This window comes from Anarrhichthys ocellatus, unplaced genomic scaffold (assembly GCF_004355925.1).
Source record: "Anarrhichthys ocellatus isolate YVR2014 unplaced genomic scaffold, GSC_Weel_1.0 scaffold28, whole genome shotgun sequence".
Lineage (NCBI taxonomy): Eukaryota > Metazoa > Chordata > Actinopteri > Perciformes > Anarhichadidae > Anarrhichthys > Anarrhichthys ocellatus.
This window is the reverse complement of record NW_022280058.1, coordinates 329,521-347,575: the sequence shown is the minus strand read 5'-3', so window position 1 is coordinate 347,575 and position 18,055 is coordinate 329,521. Positions and strand designations below refer to the sequence as shown.

At 40.0% G+C, this 18,055-nt stretch overlaps 2 protein-coding genes across 3 annotated transcripts in view; both read left to right on the top strand.

Moving 5' to 3' along the window:
• The first annotated feature begins 41 nt into the window (after positions 1-41).
• hyls1 (HYLS1 centriolar and ciliogenesis associated) lies at positions 42-8,001 on the top strand. The gene is made up of 12 exons (XM_031863371.1): positions 42-999; positions 1,597-1,728; positions 1,834-1,941; positions 2,449-2,522; positions 3,061-3,302; positions 3,644-3,696; positions 6,614-6,771; positions 6,857-6,902; positions 6,994-7,048; positions 7,234-7,315; positions 7,574-7,600; positions 7,790-8,001. The coding sequence occupies exons 2-12, from the start codon at positions 1,629-1,631 to the stop codon at positions 7,922-7,924; spliced, it is 1,080 nt and encodes a 359-aa protein (XP_031719231.1). The 5' UTR covers positions 42-999; positions 1,597-1,628; the 3' UTR covers positions 7,925-8,001.
• A 1,734-nt stretch (positions 8,002-9,735) lies between these two features.
• tpcn3 (two pore segment channel 3) overlaps positions 9,736-18,055 on the top strand; it is a 14,893-nt gene continuing 6,573 nt past the window's right edge. For both annotated transcript variants that reach the window (XM_031863018.1, XM_031863019.1), the window contains exons 1-10: positions 9,736-10,121; positions 10,956-11,038; positions 11,857-11,971; positions 12,423-12,551; positions 13,341-13,457; positions 13,816-13,934; positions 14,213-14,314; positions 14,857-14,983; positions 15,779-15,986; positions 17,838-17,982. In XM_031863018.1, the coding sequence (XP_031718878.1) occupies positions 10,032-10,121; positions 10,956-11,038; positions 11,857-11,971; positions 12,423-12,551; positions 13,341-13,457; positions 13,816-13,934; positions 14,213-14,314; positions 14,857-14,983; positions 15,779-15,986; positions 17,838-17,982 (1,235 nt within the window). In that variant the 5' untranslated portion in view covers positions 9,736-10,031. The remainder of the gene's footprint in view (positions 10,122-10,955; positions 11,039-11,856; positions 11,972-12,422; positions 12,552-13,340; positions 13,458-13,815; positions 13,935-14,212; positions 14,315-14,856; positions 14,984-15,778; positions 15,987-17,837; positions 17,983-18,055) is intronic.

Genomic DNA, 18,055 nt, shown 5'->3' with positions numbered 1-18,055 from the left:
GTCCTACAGACAAACCGATGAGTTGGTAATAATCCTGCACCAGACTATCCTTAGGCAGTATTTACGACTGCAAAGTAGTGCCATTGTAGGTTAAAAAACTTAATAATTACAGGGCCGGAGAAAAAACTCAGAAGTTCCAAGATTAAAGTCATAAATTTATGAGGATATTCTCTTGAGTTTATAGTGACAGATTTACAAGAAAAAAAGTCACAATTTGCGAGATTTTAAAGTCATGAATTTATGAGAAAGAAATCTGAAAACTAGTGGAGTTCAAAACCGTGTAACGCCAGCCGTCTGAATTTTGTTGCCCCTAAAGTAATGTTATTATGGTACAGAGAAGGTCCTGGAAGATACATTTACGTTTTCGTTCATGTTCTTTCTGTGTTCTCCGTTTACATAAATAATTACTAATATTGTAGAAGTTACAAGATAGTAGAGACGGACAACTTTATCTTTTGACCACACAAAGGTGTGTCTTTCATTGTAGCACAGCTAACACTAAAACCAACCGTTGAGAAGAGTTCTTACAGTGTAGAAAAAACTGACAATGCATAGATGTAGCGTTAGATTTGTTGCTGTATTTTAACTTAGGCCTAAGTTACATTTTATACGCAAAACATTTCTTGTAGTCGACTGTTTGGACTGTTTTTATTCTGTGATATTGCTACTTTTAAAAAATGGACATTTAATACTTATTCCACCAATGATTGTTTAGTGCCAGACATCCTGTTGCACTCCAGCCCAGCGGGTGGCGCACGAGGGAAGGTTCGCCGACCGCTAATAAACACGAAGAAGAAGAAGGACCGGAAGTTTGTCCAAGACGCGAGCAGGGCGTCGTTTTCAAAAGCTCGTTAACTGAGTTGGTCCAGCGGCTGTTGTCTTGGTGCTGTGTTCTCTACGTGTAAACAATAACACAAGGATAATAAATACTACTAATGATCTTATCCAGTGATGTTATCCTCGTGAATACACCATAACAGCGAACCGCTCCTCTCGCAGGTAAGTAACGGACCAGTTAAACGCCTCTAACTAGCTAACTTTGTTTATATTTACTTCTGTTTGACTGCTAACTGTTAGCCTAGCTCGCGTCCGCTCCTACCTAAGATCTCAATAGTTTACCAGTAAATTCGTCTTGCAAAAGAGCCTCAGCGTACTTAAATTGAATTAGTTAAATAGCAGCTGATGTAGCGTTTACGACGCTCTTTTATATTAACTGTAACTTTATATTTGCATCAACAAACGTCATATTTATATAACACTTAGGTTAACTACCCAAATGAAACCTAGAGTGCGTTACAGATTACACACAAAACAAATTATCAATACAAGGAAGCAAGCAAAAGCACACCGTTTTAAAACTAACAACTATATTTGATTTTAAAGAAAATGAATTAAAAGCTACTAAACAGATGGATTTTAAAGTCAGGCTTTAGTCTGAGCTCTTCGGTCAATTTGCTCCATATTTGAGCAGCATCACCATGTTTGTGTTGACTTGTTTGTGCATCAATAAGAACAAATATAGCATATATGTACTACTATGTTTTACGTAACGTATTGTTGAAATTATGTTTTGTGTTTTGTTTTTTTTTCCTTCAGGTTTTATGCTACCTCCTTGACTTAGGAATATTATGGACAACCTGCATTTCTCAGAAGATGAAATTGAAGAACAACTGGCCGCCCTGGGATACAAAAACATACCGAAACACCGGCTGTGTGAATTCAAGCAAGGTCCGCCTCTGAAGCATGAATGAAACTATTGTTTATGTTGTGCGTTGATGTTAAAGAAGGAATACTGGTCTTATAACTTGGACATCTCTCGTTGTGTAATGTCAGATCTTGATGACCTGGTTCGACGTGGAGAATGGAAAAGTCTGGCCTCATCCGCTCGGATAAACCCGGCCACATCTCAGCCGAGTCCTCCTGCCTTCACCAAAGAGAAAGGTCAGAGCGCCTTTACCACACCTTTCTCTAAGCAAAGCATGCAGACAACTACGTGTTGAAAAATGTCATTAAAAAGTCAGTTTAGTGTGGTGAAAAACAGAAAGATAGTCATAAAAAAACAAACAGTCATAGTGTAGTATATCAAAATCTTTACGAGACTTTTCTCTAAGCATGCCAGCAGTTATGTGTCTGAAGGATGGGTGTGTTTGATTAAGTGTTATCTAGTGAGGAGGTTTCCTCCGCTCACTCCTCCCGTTCACAGCGTGTCACAGAACTACGGTGGCCTTCAGGGAACGTAAAAAACAAGAAAGGCTCCTTATAGATCTGAAGGGTTCATTCTGAGCTAACGAAAACACAAAGATTCTTAGTTTCAGGTGATTATACACGAATGGAAAATTAAGTTATGAATATTATATTCTATTTTTACTAATAAATCACTGGTCCTGTAATTATTTTTCTTTTAAGATGTGTTGTGTGTTAACTGGTGAAGTCTGTTTGTCTTCACAGTTGGTCATTGCTACTTTCAGAGCTCTGGTGAAGGCTTTTTCTTACATGCCAGAAAAGTGGACCATGACAGACAGGTAGGTGTTAGCAACACACTACTCTACTATTTTTTTATTTTTTTTTAATACAGATTATGGGTTTGCTTGTGAACATGTAAAGTGAGAGTTTGTTGGTGTGTAATTTATGTACTTAAGTGTTTGGAGATGTATGCCAGTGCTCATAAAACTCATAAAAAGTGAATGGCTTGTGATTAATTGGCTGTTTTTTAATCTTTTATATACGTTTGTACATGTGTTCTAATTTAAAATAATTTTTTTGTGATGTGTTGATGCAGCAATGTCTCTTTCTCCATGAGAGACAATAAAGTAACCTTAATGTTTTTAGTGTCTGTCCCTCAGAAACAAGAGGGGGCAGTGACATCCACTTGCAGAGATGAAGTTTTTTGTACTCTATATTGTTTCATTTCCTATGTTTATATCTTGTCATTTTTTTACCCACCTTATTAAGGAAAAACTGGATAATTCTGTGAATGTTTGTCCCTTGTGTTCATAGGAAGGCTTGTCTTATTGTCAAACTAAATAAGAATAACCTTTAGAATGTATCATTTAACAACAGGTGCTCACCAGCTGTCAGAGCAGAGACCGTGAACAGCAGCAGGGACGCTGTGATTCGTACGCTCGACACTCGGTGGCTCTGAATCTCCGGCTGCCTCCAGGTGCTCCCAGCAGGCTGCAGGTGGAGGAGGAGGAGGAGGAGGAGCAGGAGCCGGACGAAACCCTCCACCCGCTGCTGACTGAGAGCTACGCATCCACCCCCGACTCCCACAGGGGACGTTTCATCAAGAGAAAAGTCCTCAGGTAGGTTTGGTTAGACTAACAGGTGTTCGTTTAACTCTTTCATTTAACTTTCCCGTTCATTCAATCAATCGTTTAAGTTTCAAGTTAGATTTTAATTGATGAATCATTTCAGCAGAACGTGTGACACATCGAATAAAGACAAAGATTTAAAGTAGATTTGAATTGAAACTTTTACTACAGAATCGTCTGCTGCAGAACATTTTAATTCATCATCAAGTGACTCCTCACATGAGAATAACAACTGTCAATCCACTGTTACTGCTCAAACTGTAGCTTTGTACTTTATAACATATATGCTGGAAATGTAACAATAATACTGTTGTATTGTTTCCTCCCTCCAGGAAACATAAAGGAGAATCACTCGTCTGTGATGAATCGGTCTACAGTGAAGACGGTAATCTACACGTTATTGTAATGCTTCCCACAATTCAGCAAATAAACATCAAGAAGTTATAGAATCATAAATAAATGTTGGCAAATGAAGAACTTTAAGGTAGCGGAAAACTGGACCAGCATGAAATGGGTAAAAACCAATTCCAGTCATTTAAAATACAAGAAATAAAGAGATTAAAACAATCAATTAAAAGTTTAAATTTTTAAATCACAAAGTTACAAATTTCAAAAAACTTTTCATGTCAAATCAAAAGTTCACTTCAAATATTTTTTGTCCCACAAGAATAAATAATTTTTGCAGCATGACAACGTTAAATAAAACGATATACACAATGAAAACTGAACACTGAGGTGTGCTCGTGGTCGAGTAACTGTTTTATTCGCTGTGTCGAGTTCCTGTCACTCTTCTCTAAAATGGATAAAACAATCTGGAATTAAATACAAAAAAGCAGAGATGTGATCCCGTTGGTCGCCACCAGTCCGAGCTGCCTCAGCATTGAGAAGAGGCTCCTGGATATCCGCTTAATCCTCTTAGCTCCTTCGTTAAGCCTTCGGCCTCCACAGATCACACACCTCAGCTGGAGTGCAAGTCGCCAACATGTACAAAGTCTACAGCACTCAGCGGGATGATGACAAGAATTCTCTCAGCTCCTCCTTTTGGTCTGACGGAGACCGACGGGAAGGTAAGGAGGACGAAGAGGAGAAAGCAGTGATTGGCGAAGGAGACTTCGAACCTGTTGGCAATGCAGAGGAATCGTATAATGACGCTTCAGGGGAGGAGGTGGAGATCGGCGAGGAAGACTCCAAAGCTGTCGGTGTTTCAGGACACTCTTACCGGGAGGCTTCAGAGGAGGTGGAGATTGAGCGAGTGATCAGAGAGGACGACTCCAAACCTGTTGGGGATGCAGAAGACTCTCTCCAGGAGTCTTCAGAGCAAGAGGAAGAGGAAGACTCCACCTTTCTTAGCGATTCAGAAGACTCTTACCAGGAGGATTCAGAGGAGGAGGGAGTGGTGACTGAGCGAGCGATCAGCGAGGAAGACTCCAAACCTGTTGGGGATGCAGAAGACTCTCTCCAGGAGTCTTCGGAGGAGGAGGAAGACTCCAACCCTCTTAGCGATTCAGAAGACTCTTACCAGGAGGATTCAGAGGAGGAGGGAGTGGAGACTGAGCGAACGATCAGCGAGGAAGAGTCCAAACCTGTTACCGATGCAGAAGACCCTCTCCATAAGGCTTCGGAAGAGGAAGACGACTCCAAACCTCCTGGCTATTCAGAGGACTCTCACCAGGAGGAGGAAGAGGAGATTAAGCGAGTGATCGGAGAGGCAGACTCCAAACCTGTTGGGGATGCAGAAGACTCTCTCCAGGAGTCTTCGGAGGAGGAGGAAGAGGAAGACTCCAACTTTCTTAGCGATTCAGAAGACTCTTACCAGGAGGAGGAGGGGGGGGTGGAGATTGAGCCAGCGATCAGCGAGGAAGACTCCAAACCTTCTGGTGATGCAGAAGACTCTCTTCAGGAGGTTTCGAAGGAGGAGGAAGACTTCAACCCTCTTAGTGATTCAGAAGACTCTCACCAGGACTCTCAAAAGTTTGAACTTAACAACCAGGTCAACATCAGCGGGGAGAGTTTGGAAGGTGGAAATAATGATGACGAGGAAGAACGCTGTAGCAGCAGCTCTGACAGTGCAGCTCCGAGTCTGATGACCTCTGGCTACGGTACCTACAAACCAGAGGAACTGGAGGGAGGAGACTACAGAGACAACCACACAGAGTTTGATCAAGACAGTCGGGGAGATCTATCTGAGATGAGAGACGATGAAGAGGACGATCCTTCGCTGTGCAGCTTTGGCTGGTTTGACCTCAAACCCACAGAGCCGGACTACATCGAGACTGAAGCTGATGTGGCGCTTTGTGGAGATGATGATCTGCAGAAAGAGGATGACATCCCAGACACGAAACCAGGAGAAGATAAAGACCAGGCGAATGAGGAGACATTTGAAGTCGATCTACATGCAATGTCCGAGGATGAAGGGACAAATGCAACATCAGAGGAACGTCAATGTTGTAACACTGTAGTTGAAGACAAAGTGGATGTGAAGAATTCTGAAGGTGGGAGTGATGATGAAGGGGACAAACAATATGAAATGCTCGAAGAAGACATGCAAGACGGCAAAGAAGACAAAGAAATTGAGGAAAAAGTGGAGTTGGAGGATCCAGATGAGTCCTCAAGCAACAAAGACATCAAGTTTATCGACTCCAAAGTGGATTTCAGCCGGACGACGTTCGACAGAATGTGTGAGGATTGGGAAGGAAACCTCAGACAGATGAAGGGTAAACGGTTTCCTGTCTCTGTGTTGGAAACATCTAAGCTGTCTGTTCATATAAACTCTAACTTTGAAACAGTGTCAAAGTTAGGTCGTTTGAAGGCTAAAATTCGAGGGATTAAAACTTCATCCTAATAAAATATATATATTTTTTAGATATATTTTTTTATTTTTTTTCATCCTAAAATAATTGCTAATTTTAGTATTTCAAAAGTCCTAAAAAGTGAGAGTATACTATGTCAAAAAAGTCATATTGAATTTCTTTTCTTAATAAGTCATTGTATAGTGTTTCTAAAAAGTCATGTTATAGTGTCGAAAAAAGTCGTAAAAAATGTCATAATATAGTATGTTGAGAAAAATCATATAAGTCTTAGTATATATTAAAACAGTTGTAAAGAATGTTCAAAAAAAATCTTTAAAAAGTATAGTATGTCAAAAATGGAAGTATATAGTATGTTGAAAAAGTTGTAAAAAAATGTATTGCATTTAATATAAAGTTGTAAATAATTCATAGTATAGTATGTCATGAATATATAATACAAGAAATAAAGTCGTAAACCCTGTTGTCGTGTCTGTCGTTTCTTTCCAAACGCAGCGAGCTGTCTGGAGGAGCGTCTGGCTGATCTTCATCTCTCCTCATCTCAGCGCGACTTTGAGACGGAGATCGAAGACGTCGCCGGTCAGAGCGACACCCAGAGCTCAGAGACGGACGGAGTCTCTTTCAGTGCCTTTGAATCCTACATAAGAGGCATGGTGGGTAATGTAGTCTCCACTGTTTCATGTCTGATGAAACGTCTTGATCTGTCAGTCAAAATGATTGCCGTTTCATTTTGGACAGACTCAAACTCAAAGTGACGGTGACCTCAGGCCCAAACCCAAATCCTGTAAGTCAACACAAACCCAACGTACTAATTCATATTATCGCTTTAATGACAAAACCGTTTTATTATTCAACAAGACTAAATTATGTTTCAGTCATCCGACCAGCGATGAGTCAGCAAACATTGAAGAAGACCGACCCAGTGGCCAAGTAAGTTATAGATATAGTTAGTTATAGTTGTAGTAAGTTATAGTAAGCTTAACAGTTCTGAATTGACTTGAATTTGAATTTCCATTGTTGAAGAAAACCTAACAACAATATTTAAAGACATGAACACTCCCATTGGATTCATATTGGTGTTATAGATGACTCCTTTGTTTTCTCGTCTCTTGCAGGTATTTTGAGTACAAGCAGCACTGGGCCATGCATAAAGTTCCAGGAGAGGACCAAAGGAGATCTGAACGCAGGGAGATAAAGGTATGAAAACATCTCCAACGGAAAAAACATTTATGAATATTTACTTTCAGGCTCCCCCAACAGGTGCATAATCCTCCACATATTTTGGTTTTGACTCTTTTGTCCTAAAATTCAAACGATCTTTCCTGCTCCTGCTTTTCTAAGTCTGTTTTGTACACGTGGCTTTAGTTGTTAGAGATGTGTGACTAGAAATTGTTACTCCACATCTAAGGTAACTAAATACATGTTTTTTTTTTTTTACATTTTTGTTTTTTTTAGGAACGACTTGCATACCGACCTCCACCAGTAAGTAGCTTCCCAAATATTCTAAGTAAAAGTGCAACACATCCAGTCTCAAACCTGCACACCAACAATTACTCAAGAAATGTTACTGAGACACGTCAACACCACCTCGCAGTGTGAGCCGCAGTGTTTACAGACGGCTTCACAAGCTTCATCACATACAGTGAGGCTACGTCTTGTTCTGTGTTGCAGCCTAAACCTCGGAGGGTTTACGTGCCGAACACGTACGTCGTGCCGACGGAGAAGAAGCGCTCGGCCCTCTGCTGGAGGATCAGGAACGATTTGGCCAACGGTCTCCTTCCCCACAAATTCAGCCATGAATTTTAGATACTTTTAATTCAACTGTATTGTTTTTCATTTTTATAAATGGTGTTATTTATTGATGATTTTTTTGTAACATAATAAAACGCACACATAATATATTACAGGTCATTTTGTGTCATCTATGGGCAGTTTGTATGGGTGCAGAGAGGTGGATTTGGCGCCATCTAGCGGCGAGGCTGCATAATGCAACCAACTGAAACTTGTCCCGTGTGCCAAGCGTGTAGCAGAGATACGGTGGCCAACAGGGAAAGGCCTTCTCTGGAGCCGGAGTTTGTTTTTTTTTTTCCATCTGGGCTGCTGTAGGAACATGGCGATGCAACATGGCGGACTATGTGAAGAGGACCCTCAACTTATATAGATATGAAGGGCTCATTCCAAAAATTAAAAAAGCAATCTAAGCTAACGACAACATAACAATTCTTAGTTTTAGCCGATTATACACTGAGTATTTTATTCCATTTCTGGTAGAGATTTCCCTAAATCCTACACACTGGCCCTTTAAGTAGCTTGATTTAAAAAATAAAAAAAAAGCATCATTGTGCTGCTCATGATATTTGCCCAAAAAGCTGCTTTCCATTGTTTTTTTTGTCAGACTGCAGAGTGAACGGCAGGAGGCAGCAGATCCACAGAAATACAGGAATTATTTGCAAAGTTTAAAACTGACAGAAACGTTGAAGACTTCAGATTCTCACTTTGTTGCAGAGTAATAATTTTCAGCAGCTGTTTTATTCTTATAAATACAAAACTAAGGAAATGATGAGTTGACTAGTGGCTTTCTGTCAGGCTCATTAAGCTCAATAAGTGCATACATTAATAATGTAAGATGTGAACCAGGAGGTAGATTCACAAGCACAAATATAAAGACATTATTTATCTGCATATGAATGCCTTGAAGGGAAATTACACCCTAAAATAAAACTATAATGTACATCAGTCTGATCTTATACACATCTCATGAGAATGTACTCAGAACATTTACAATAAAAAGTGAGGATTCTGTTTCTTTATGAAAATACTACAAATCTTTAATGTCGATGTTTCAATTGTTTTCACATAAAATAAGAAAAGGCGTCCTGTTGAGTCTTAATAATTTGTGTTTTATAAAGAAATTGAGAGAATAAATGTAACTGCAAAGTAAATCCTCATGCCCCCCCCTGGTGACTTCACTTCTAAAATCAGTTTTAAGGTGGATATTTCCTTTCACATGAACGTCGTTGACTCCCTTCTTCTGTATTTCCACTCAGTGTGTTTTGGTCTTTGAATGTCTCTCTTCCTCCGTTTCCGTTATCCTGCTGCTGTGAGTCACATGGCGCCTCGTGCTGCCTTCAATGTCTCCGATTAAAGTCCGCAAAAACAAGCGTTGACACAAAATCGAACTGAATGCAACGCACGAGTTTCACTCAGTCAAACAGGGGAAGCAATTTTAAAAAGACAGAAAATCACCAAAATGTTAATGATTAAACGAGTAGATTAAATAATAATGTGGATATATATATATATATATATATATATACAATCTTATATTTGTTGTTATATTTTCTTATTTTTTTCTTGCTTGTGTTCTTCATATTTTAATCAAAGGTCAGTTTGCTGTTTGAATATTGATTTATTTTTTTCTAACATTAAATTAAAACAAAATTGAAAAGAGTCACTCACTGGTGAACAAAATGAATAATTACCTCCTCGGGAATTAAAAACATATTTAAATCACAGAGTTTACTTTTTACAGTCACGAGCCTGCAACTACGTAACTCCAACTTTTCCCTTCCATATTTCCTCCGGTCAGTGAAGGCAGCATGCGTCCTGGGGTTTATTAGAGCAAGACGCTCGGATCAGCAGAGTCAGACAGAAGAAGCCTGGCGGAGGTTAAACTGACCCGTTAACGTGCAGCAGAGAGGACAACATGTGATGTGGATCCTCTCAGATGGACGCTCCGCCGTGACGTTTACAACTCAAACTGAGAAGAGGAATAAGTTTGGACTTCTTGTCCTGCAGAGACACAAAAACACTCCGACTCGGACTGACTCGGTCTGCAAACTCTTCGAGGAGCGTGAGGACAACTTTTAGAACTTTTTTTTTTCTGGGACTAATCGTGTCGGAAGTTTGAGAGATGTCCGAGCCAGACAAGAGCGAGGACATTCCTGATGAGTCTGCAGGAAAAGGAATCCCAAACGGAGGAAATGCTGCGAAAAGCAAAGAGGTGAGAGTCTGAGTGCGCTCCCAGCTGATGCTTCTGCACCAACTAAACTCATTTGTGCAGCATGTTTGTTTATTTCACATGACAGCAGTAAACTCGTGGACTTTTGTCCCTTTTGCACCATAAAGCAGTTAAACAGTGAAGAAGACACTTCCAGTACATGTTTGTGATTAACTCCAGTAAAGTCTAAACTCTGTCAGGTCTCGGCTGCTTCTTCTGTTTCATCTTTGCTGCTCAAACTGTTTGATCACATTGTGATCTAAAGATGGACAGCTGGCTTTAAAAGAGACGGAATGATTCATTTTAATTTATGTGAATGATTAACACACAATTGTCCCCTTTTTTTATATCCCTCTAAATATATTTCGCAGTGTTAAAATCTATTTAATCTACCCTGTCGGACAGTCTCTCAAAGGCCACTTTATTAGGAACAACTAACCATTATTTCCATTGTCGATTAATCTGTATATTTTGTTATCAATTGATTTATCAGCACATATATTAAAATGAATATATAATAGAGTCCAAGATGATTTATGTTGTTGTTGTGTCTGTTGTTTGATGTTAAGTTCACTGTGATATAAAACAAATATTGGTGTGTTTTTCTAGAAAAAGGAAAATAAAATATTTGCTATTTTATTTTCTGTCGATCAATTAATAGTTTGATCTCAACAATTCTGCCCCAATGGAGCTGCGGCATGTTTGTTGACACTGTCAGAGGTTTGAATTCAACTATAAAATATATATATATATATATATATATATATATAAATAATGTATGAGATTGAGGTCAGAAAATGAAACCGGTTTCATCCTTTTGATAAATGTGTGTTTCAGGATTTTGACCTGGCTGCCATCTATGTATCAGACGCTCAGTACAACAGGAACATCTACTTTGACACGTCGCCTCAGGCTGTGAGGTGAGACATGCACATTTATAATCCAGACGCTTCATCTCCTGCTTTTTTAATCACTATTATATAATATAATATCATATTGAACTCCATCCATCACAACAGAACCTCTCAGAACCGCTGATGCTAAACTTGACGGTTTGATCCCCTCATTTTAAAGTTTTTATTAAGTCTGGTGGAATTGTTTTCATTTTTTTTTTCCTGTTCAGACTCGAATGAACAGTGGATGTATCTACTCGGCCTGTTATCTCTTCTTCCTCTGTGCCATAGAGCTCCATGGTTGTCTAGAAACTATTAAAAACTCATCAGTGAGCCTCACTTTGTCTCTATGTTCCTTCATCACCATAAACACACACTCTGTAGTTTATTTTGACACACACACACACACACACACACACACACACACACACATTGTCCTGCTGTCACAAACACTCACTAGAGCTCTAAATGTGTATTAATCCGCCGCTGAAAATAGTCTCCAACAAATCCACTATTTCCTCCTGTTTGTTTGATTTAAAAACTACAAAGACACTTCTGTTCTGTGATCAGTTAGAGGCTGCTGTGTGTCCCGTCTTGTCGGGACATACATCTGATTACACAGTCACATTGTGGGGGCCCGCCTTTTTGGAGGGACCAAAATGTGGAGGCTTGGTTTAAGCTTAGGTTAAGGTTAGGTTAAGGTTGGGTTATGGTTTGGGTTTGGGTAAGTCTTCAGGAAATGAATGTAAGTCAATGTAATGTCCCCAAAAGTCATGAAAACACGACTGTGTGTGTGCGTGTGCGTGTGCGTGTGTGTGTGTGTGTGTGTGTGTGTGTGTGTCCAGACTGTATCTGCGCTACAATCACTGGATCCCTAAGGTGCTCCTCTTCTTCTTTATCGTGGTGGATCTGTCTCTGGCCATCTTCGAGGAGCCGGCCGTCTTCCATGTGCCTTCATTGGTAAGATGGCCGCCGCCGTCTGACACACCAACGCTGTTCTGTTTTCATACTTCCTTTCTTTTTATGTGCACTTCATTGTAAGAAAAACAATCTACATTCATTCTGCAGATAGAAGAAGCTTTGTTTGTAGTCCTCAATTTACACAAGTCAAAACAAACTCTGAGGGTTTACAGTTCACACTGATTTATTTTCAGAGGTACTTTTTAATTTGTAATCGACGTCTTTCGAGCCAATTTGAAACAAGTATATTAAGTGGCCATGACCGTCTGATCTTTGATGTTTCATTACAACAGACTGAGGAGGATTTAAAGTCACCATCTGCAACACTAACAGCCTCATTAGGCAGAAAGGAGTGAAACCAGTTTAGACCAGTACCACAGACCAGTGATTGAGACGATCCATTAAAATCACATGTATCAACATGCAGTGTGTATGCTATTGTTTCTTTCAGTACACCATGCTGGTGGAGCTGCTCTGTCTGCTCGTCTTCACCCTCCGACTCGTTCACTACGCCAAAGTGATTCCTCGAGACAAGTTCTGGAAAGATCCCAAAAACATCTGCATCATCGTCGTCCTTGTGGTAGGCGGGGCTTATCAACATCAGCATTAGTCTGGTGGGAGGGGCTACTAAGCTGCAAGGGGAAAATTGAACTCTGAAATTTGGTTCTGATAAAAATGATAGAAATTCTGATAAATTGGATGTTTATCAGCCTCTCTGTCAGCCAGTGGCCACTCACGGTACTGCAGAATATACAAAACAAGAAAAATGCAGATCAACCAAAACCAGAACAATTGAAACCAGGACAAAGAAAACAGTCAAAACAAGAACAATCAAAACTAGAACAACTGACATCTGATCCACCCAAACCAGAACCACTGTAGGGAATCACTGAAGTGTTTCGGCTCGGGTCAGGGTTTCGTCCTGGTAACAGTTGGTGAGTCGTGCTGTTTGAACCCGGAGCAGTTCCTGGTTTTAGCTGTGAGCAGAGTTCCTGTCTGTGAGCTGCAGATTCAGAATGTGCTGAGAAGACTTTCTGTCTGTTGTTGTGAAACAACCTTTAGCCGGAGATGTTGCACCGTCAGCGGTGTTTTTTTTTTTTTGTTTTTTTTTTAAAGCAAAGCAGCTTCCTGGTGAATCAGTGAGGCGGCCATTTGAATCACGAAGTCATTTTGCTCAAAACACAAACTTACTAACTCGTGTTTGTAAACATTTAAAACAGGTGAAATTAAAACTGATTCCACCTAAAGAAGAAAAAATGCAAGAAAACCTTTCAGAGATGATGAGAAACTGAAATGTGCAAATCTACATTTAATTTGTATGAAACATTCAAATAAACTGTTCTGTGTTTGACTTCTGCGTGTCGTCCAGCTCACTCTGGTCGATATGATCATCTACGAAGCGCTGATAGCTACAGACTGTTACGCTGTCCGCTGGTCCAGAGTCCTGCGCCCGCTGCTATTGGTCAACGTCACAGAGGGACGGCAGGTAAGCTGTCTCACCTGTCTCGCCCGTTCTAATAATGTTGTCATGGAAATCAACTTTTGAGGTTATTTTAATATTTTTTGTTTGAGAAGAGAGACTCTTAAATCACTGTGTGTGTGTCTTTGTTTTCTTCCACTACAAAAATAATTTGTGTGTGTGTGTTCAGGTGTCTCGCAGGTAAACGTGCAGCGGTGTCTGTCCTTTAATCTCTGGATCATAAATGTGTTCAGTTGAACTCTGCTGTTTAAACTTCCTGCTGCCAAACGTGCAAATGTTTGACTCTCTGAGCCGACGGCGCCTGAACGCATCAATAATTAGTTGTTTGTGTCCTCCTTCATAAACTCTGTTTGTTTGTGTTCAGCTCCGCAGAGCGTTCAGAAGCATCCGGAACGCTCTGCCTCAGATCTTCTACGTCTTCCTGCTCTTCATGTTTAGCCTCCTGATCTTCTCCCTCATGGCGCTCAAACTGCTGGGCAAACGGTGAGATTCAGTCATTTTTAATCCGACACTTATGAACAGCTTTAAATGAGCTGTGAGCTGCCTGTTTTCTCTCAGAGGGAAACCTGTTTATGTTTGTTGGCATTGCGTATATTTAGGATCTGCAACACAACATTATCCCTCTGGATGAATTGAGTTGTATAAAGTCGTTCTCTAATCTGAATTCAAAGACAGTTATTTATGAATCTGAGGCTCAGTATTTATGTCAAGTTTTATAATGAAAACAGCACTTTATGAAGAAGTGTGTGTTTTCTGTGCAGAGGTCTGAAGACTATCGATGGCGCTCCGTACTTCACCAACTACCTGGAGATCGTCTTCGATCTGTACGTCCTCGTCACCACGGCCAACAGCCCCGACGTCATGTAAGACTTTAAGACAAACTCTCTTCACCGTGTCTTCACTCACCTGGTCTGAGGTCAGCTTTGACCTCTGACCTCCTCTACTCCACCACCCGTTTCAGTTTCCTCCCTTTAGCTTGAGGTTTGAAACTGTACAAAACATACAAAAGTACTTAAAAATTTTAAAAATCTGGTATTTTTGTACTTCCTGATGAAATAGAGGAAGTTTTTTCCACACAGCAAGAAATTAAAAATCAAATTAAACAATTTGAATTGTATTGAATTACAATATTTTCATATTGGTGAGAACATCATTAACCACCTTCACAGCATGGCGGTGTTACGGCAGCCATCATGTTTTAAAGATGTTACTTTATTCTTTTCTGTGAGGATGAATTATTATGAACTTTGTAAATGTCTTTCTGTAAGCGACTCTTTTCTTGTGTCCACCAACACGTTCTTGTGTCTGCAGTCAGAAGCTCTCACGGAAAAGAAGAAGGAAGTGACTCTCTCAGAAACATTCATCTGTTTATCTGCATGTTTTGTCTTCTGCTTCTCGTTGGCAGGATGCCGGCGTACAACGCCAGCTTCTACTTCGCCATCTTCTTCATCTTGTACATTCTCATCAACACCTACATCTTCATGTCCGTCTTCTTGGCCGTCGTCTACAACAACTACAAGAAATACCTGAAGGTACGACGGTCTGACAGAGTCTGAAACACGCCATGTAAACATTATATTTCATTTTAATGTTAAAACTATTAAAACTGCTGCAGACAGCTCTACTTCAACCGCTAATTTAGGAAAAAATATACAAAACATTTGGGTCCTCATCTTTTGTCTCATAGAGTGAAATGCTGTATCCAGTACGATATGCTGTCCCTCTAAAAGACCTATTTTGTACGAGTTTATTTTCTACTTCAGTGGTCAAAAACACACAAAAACATGTAGAAAAAGTGTGAGCCATTGACCTTTATTATCAACAAAAAGTTTTGTTTCTGAAATGGGCTTTTTACATTTTATTTTTTTGTTAATTTGTCTTTGACTCTCTTGTTTTCAGTTTTTTATTTTTTATAATCAAAGAAACTTTAAAAAAAAAAAACTAGTCTTTAAAAAGTAATCAATGGGAAAAAATATATATATGTGTATATATAGTGTGTTTGTGTGTGTGTGTGTATATATATAGTGTGTGTGTGTGTGTGTGTATATATAGTGTGTGTGTATGTATGTATGTATGTATATCTATGTATGTATGTATGTATGTATATGTGTATATATGTATATATATGTGTATATATGTGTATATATGTATATATATATATGTGTATATATGTATATATGTATATATATATATATATGTATAGTGTGTGTGTGTGTGTGTGTATACATATATGTGTTTAAAACCTTTGACTGACAAATTCATGTCTGGAGTTGAGCAAAAAGGAGAGCAGGTGTCTTAAAAGCATTGGTGTTCTGTCGCTCCACCAGGAGGAGGTACGGCAGCTGGTGAGGGCCAAAAGGCACAAGATGGTGCGAGCATTTGCCGTGCTGCAGGAGCAGAGGGCGGAGGGCGGGGAGCCGGTGGTGAAACAGGCTAACTGGAACCAAATTGTCAAACTTGTCCAGCCCGACATCAGCAACGCCCACAGAGAGCTGCTGTGGAGCGTCTCCGACGACAACAACCAGGGGTTCATTGGTGGGTAACACACACACACACTATATATCATTGTCGACACTCAATACATATGTGTACCCATACAAAGCACTCACTGGGTGACACTGAGATTATTACAGATGTTTTACTATAAAATAGTTATTACAGACTCTTCTGATCAGAGAAGACTCTTCCACATTGACTTAACTTTTAAGAACTGGAGGTTGCCGCCTGGCCACAACCAGCAACCGCAGAAGCTCTCTGCCCGGTGAACCACCTCTCTCAGCTTTCTGCAGAGCCACTATCTGCACACTCATCCTCCACATGGAGGAAGTCAAACTCTGCTTCATCATCTAGTTCAACTTTATTCTGAGAACAAACTGAGCAGAAGAGCAGATATCACACGAAGCCAGGTGGACAAAACTTTGTTTGTTCCACATTATTACACCGCCGTCAGTCTTTAAAACCATCATCATACGTTTTTAATTACAGGATGTAAACTCCTCCATTTAAATCATGCATTCACCCACTTCCCATAATAATGGTAACGTGTAACTTGCTGCATTGATGATAAACTAACCCTATAGAACAGACTAGAACGCCTTTAGTATCATTGCACCTTGTACAATGAAATTTGCTGTGCAGCTCCTGATACAGTACATTAACGTTTTACACACACACACACCTGCCTTACAGATATATAACAGTAATAAAACAAAAGCTGTGATAAAAGCCAAGTAGCATGTTAGGATGGTTTATTTCACCCACAATTAAAAGAGGAAACATGAAATGTATTTGATCTTTGTAACATGCGGTGCACCACGGGCAGCGTGTGGTCCGTAAATGACTTGAACACAAACGTTACATTTTATCTTACTGCACAATCAGCCACCGTTAACACTACCCTCAGTCATCATTTTGGCCCAGCCTCCAATCCATTCTAGCAGAGGCAGCTGCAACATCCACCAGAAACCAATCATCAATACATTTCATCACAAGTGTGTGTCTTATTTCTTTCAGCAGTCCTGTATACAAATACTAGTAATGGAGCGGGACTTCATTAAATAGCATGCCAAAATAAAATTATGTCAATGATTTCAGCTGATGCTTTATTAGAATAATGTTTGTCTGTTTCGTGTTTCTTACGAGAATACAAGATTTATTTTTTTATAATCCTACTAAACAGACGAAGGGTTTTTTCCCCCCTGAGTAGCGTCTGCAAACTTCCTGTCAGGCTGTGTCCCGAGGTCTGACAGGCATTAACCCGGGCCATAAAGTCTTCCCTTCTGTAATAGCTGATGTCAAACAAGATGAAAGTTGTAAGTCAGGAAACAATATTAGTGAGGAGGACACGTGGATGCCCGGTGGTAATTATTCAGTTTTTATTTCTCTGCTGTTTGAGAGAAACTTTCTGCCGGTAAACTCTGAAATCTCCAACTTTACGAGTTGAAAAGGAGCTCCTGAACACTATAAAACCTCGGCACGTGTCAGTCCAGTTTAGTTTCCTCTCATTAAGTGTGTTTACATGAACACTTGTTTCCTGGTTATGTGTCGCACATCACATCCTGGTTTTAAGAGACATGGCTATGCTACCTGGAGTACTCCAATAGAAACCAGGATACTGGGGTGTCATTTAAACACCTGATCCACGTTTCTGATCAGTCTTTGGTGCAGAGTATATTGAATGAGATGATAAATCAAAACACACCTGCACACAGGTGATCAGGCCCTGAAGTGGTAACATTAAGGAAGACACAAGACTGTGTTATTGTCTGTAAACTTAACGTTATGTCATCAGAATAATTAGAAATCAGCCATAATCGCATACAAATACTTTTAACAATATTTTATATGGTGTTTGTGATTTAGCTTTTTTGGTCGATTGATTGACAGGTAAGGTGGCGTTCGTCCAGCTGGCCGACCTCCTGAACATCGAGGTGATCACGCTCAAGTCAAGACCACACCCACTCCAGAGTGCATGCCCCGCCCTCTACCTGTCGGCCCCCAGCCGCCTCCTCTGCCGATTGATCCAACACCGGTGAGACAGACAGGTTTTATCTGTTTGTATAACTGATTTCTTTGTAGCGTTGGGTATCTATAAAATGATTTAT

Excerpts from the sequence above, each read along its gene's own strand:
- hyls1 (XM_031863371.1), top strand. The coding sequence starts at position 1,629 with ATGGACAACCTGCATTTCTCAGAAGATGAAATTGAAGAACAACTGGCC. Across the intron at positions 1,942-2,448 it reads TGCCTTCACCAAAGAGAAAG|TTGGTCATTGCTACTTTCAG; the intron begins GTCAGAGCGCCT and ends TTGTCTTCACAG. Across the intron at positions 3,697-6,613 it reads ATCGGTCTACAGTGAAGACG|CGAGCTGTCTGGAGGAGCGT; the intron begins GTAATCTACACG and ends TTCCAAACGCAG.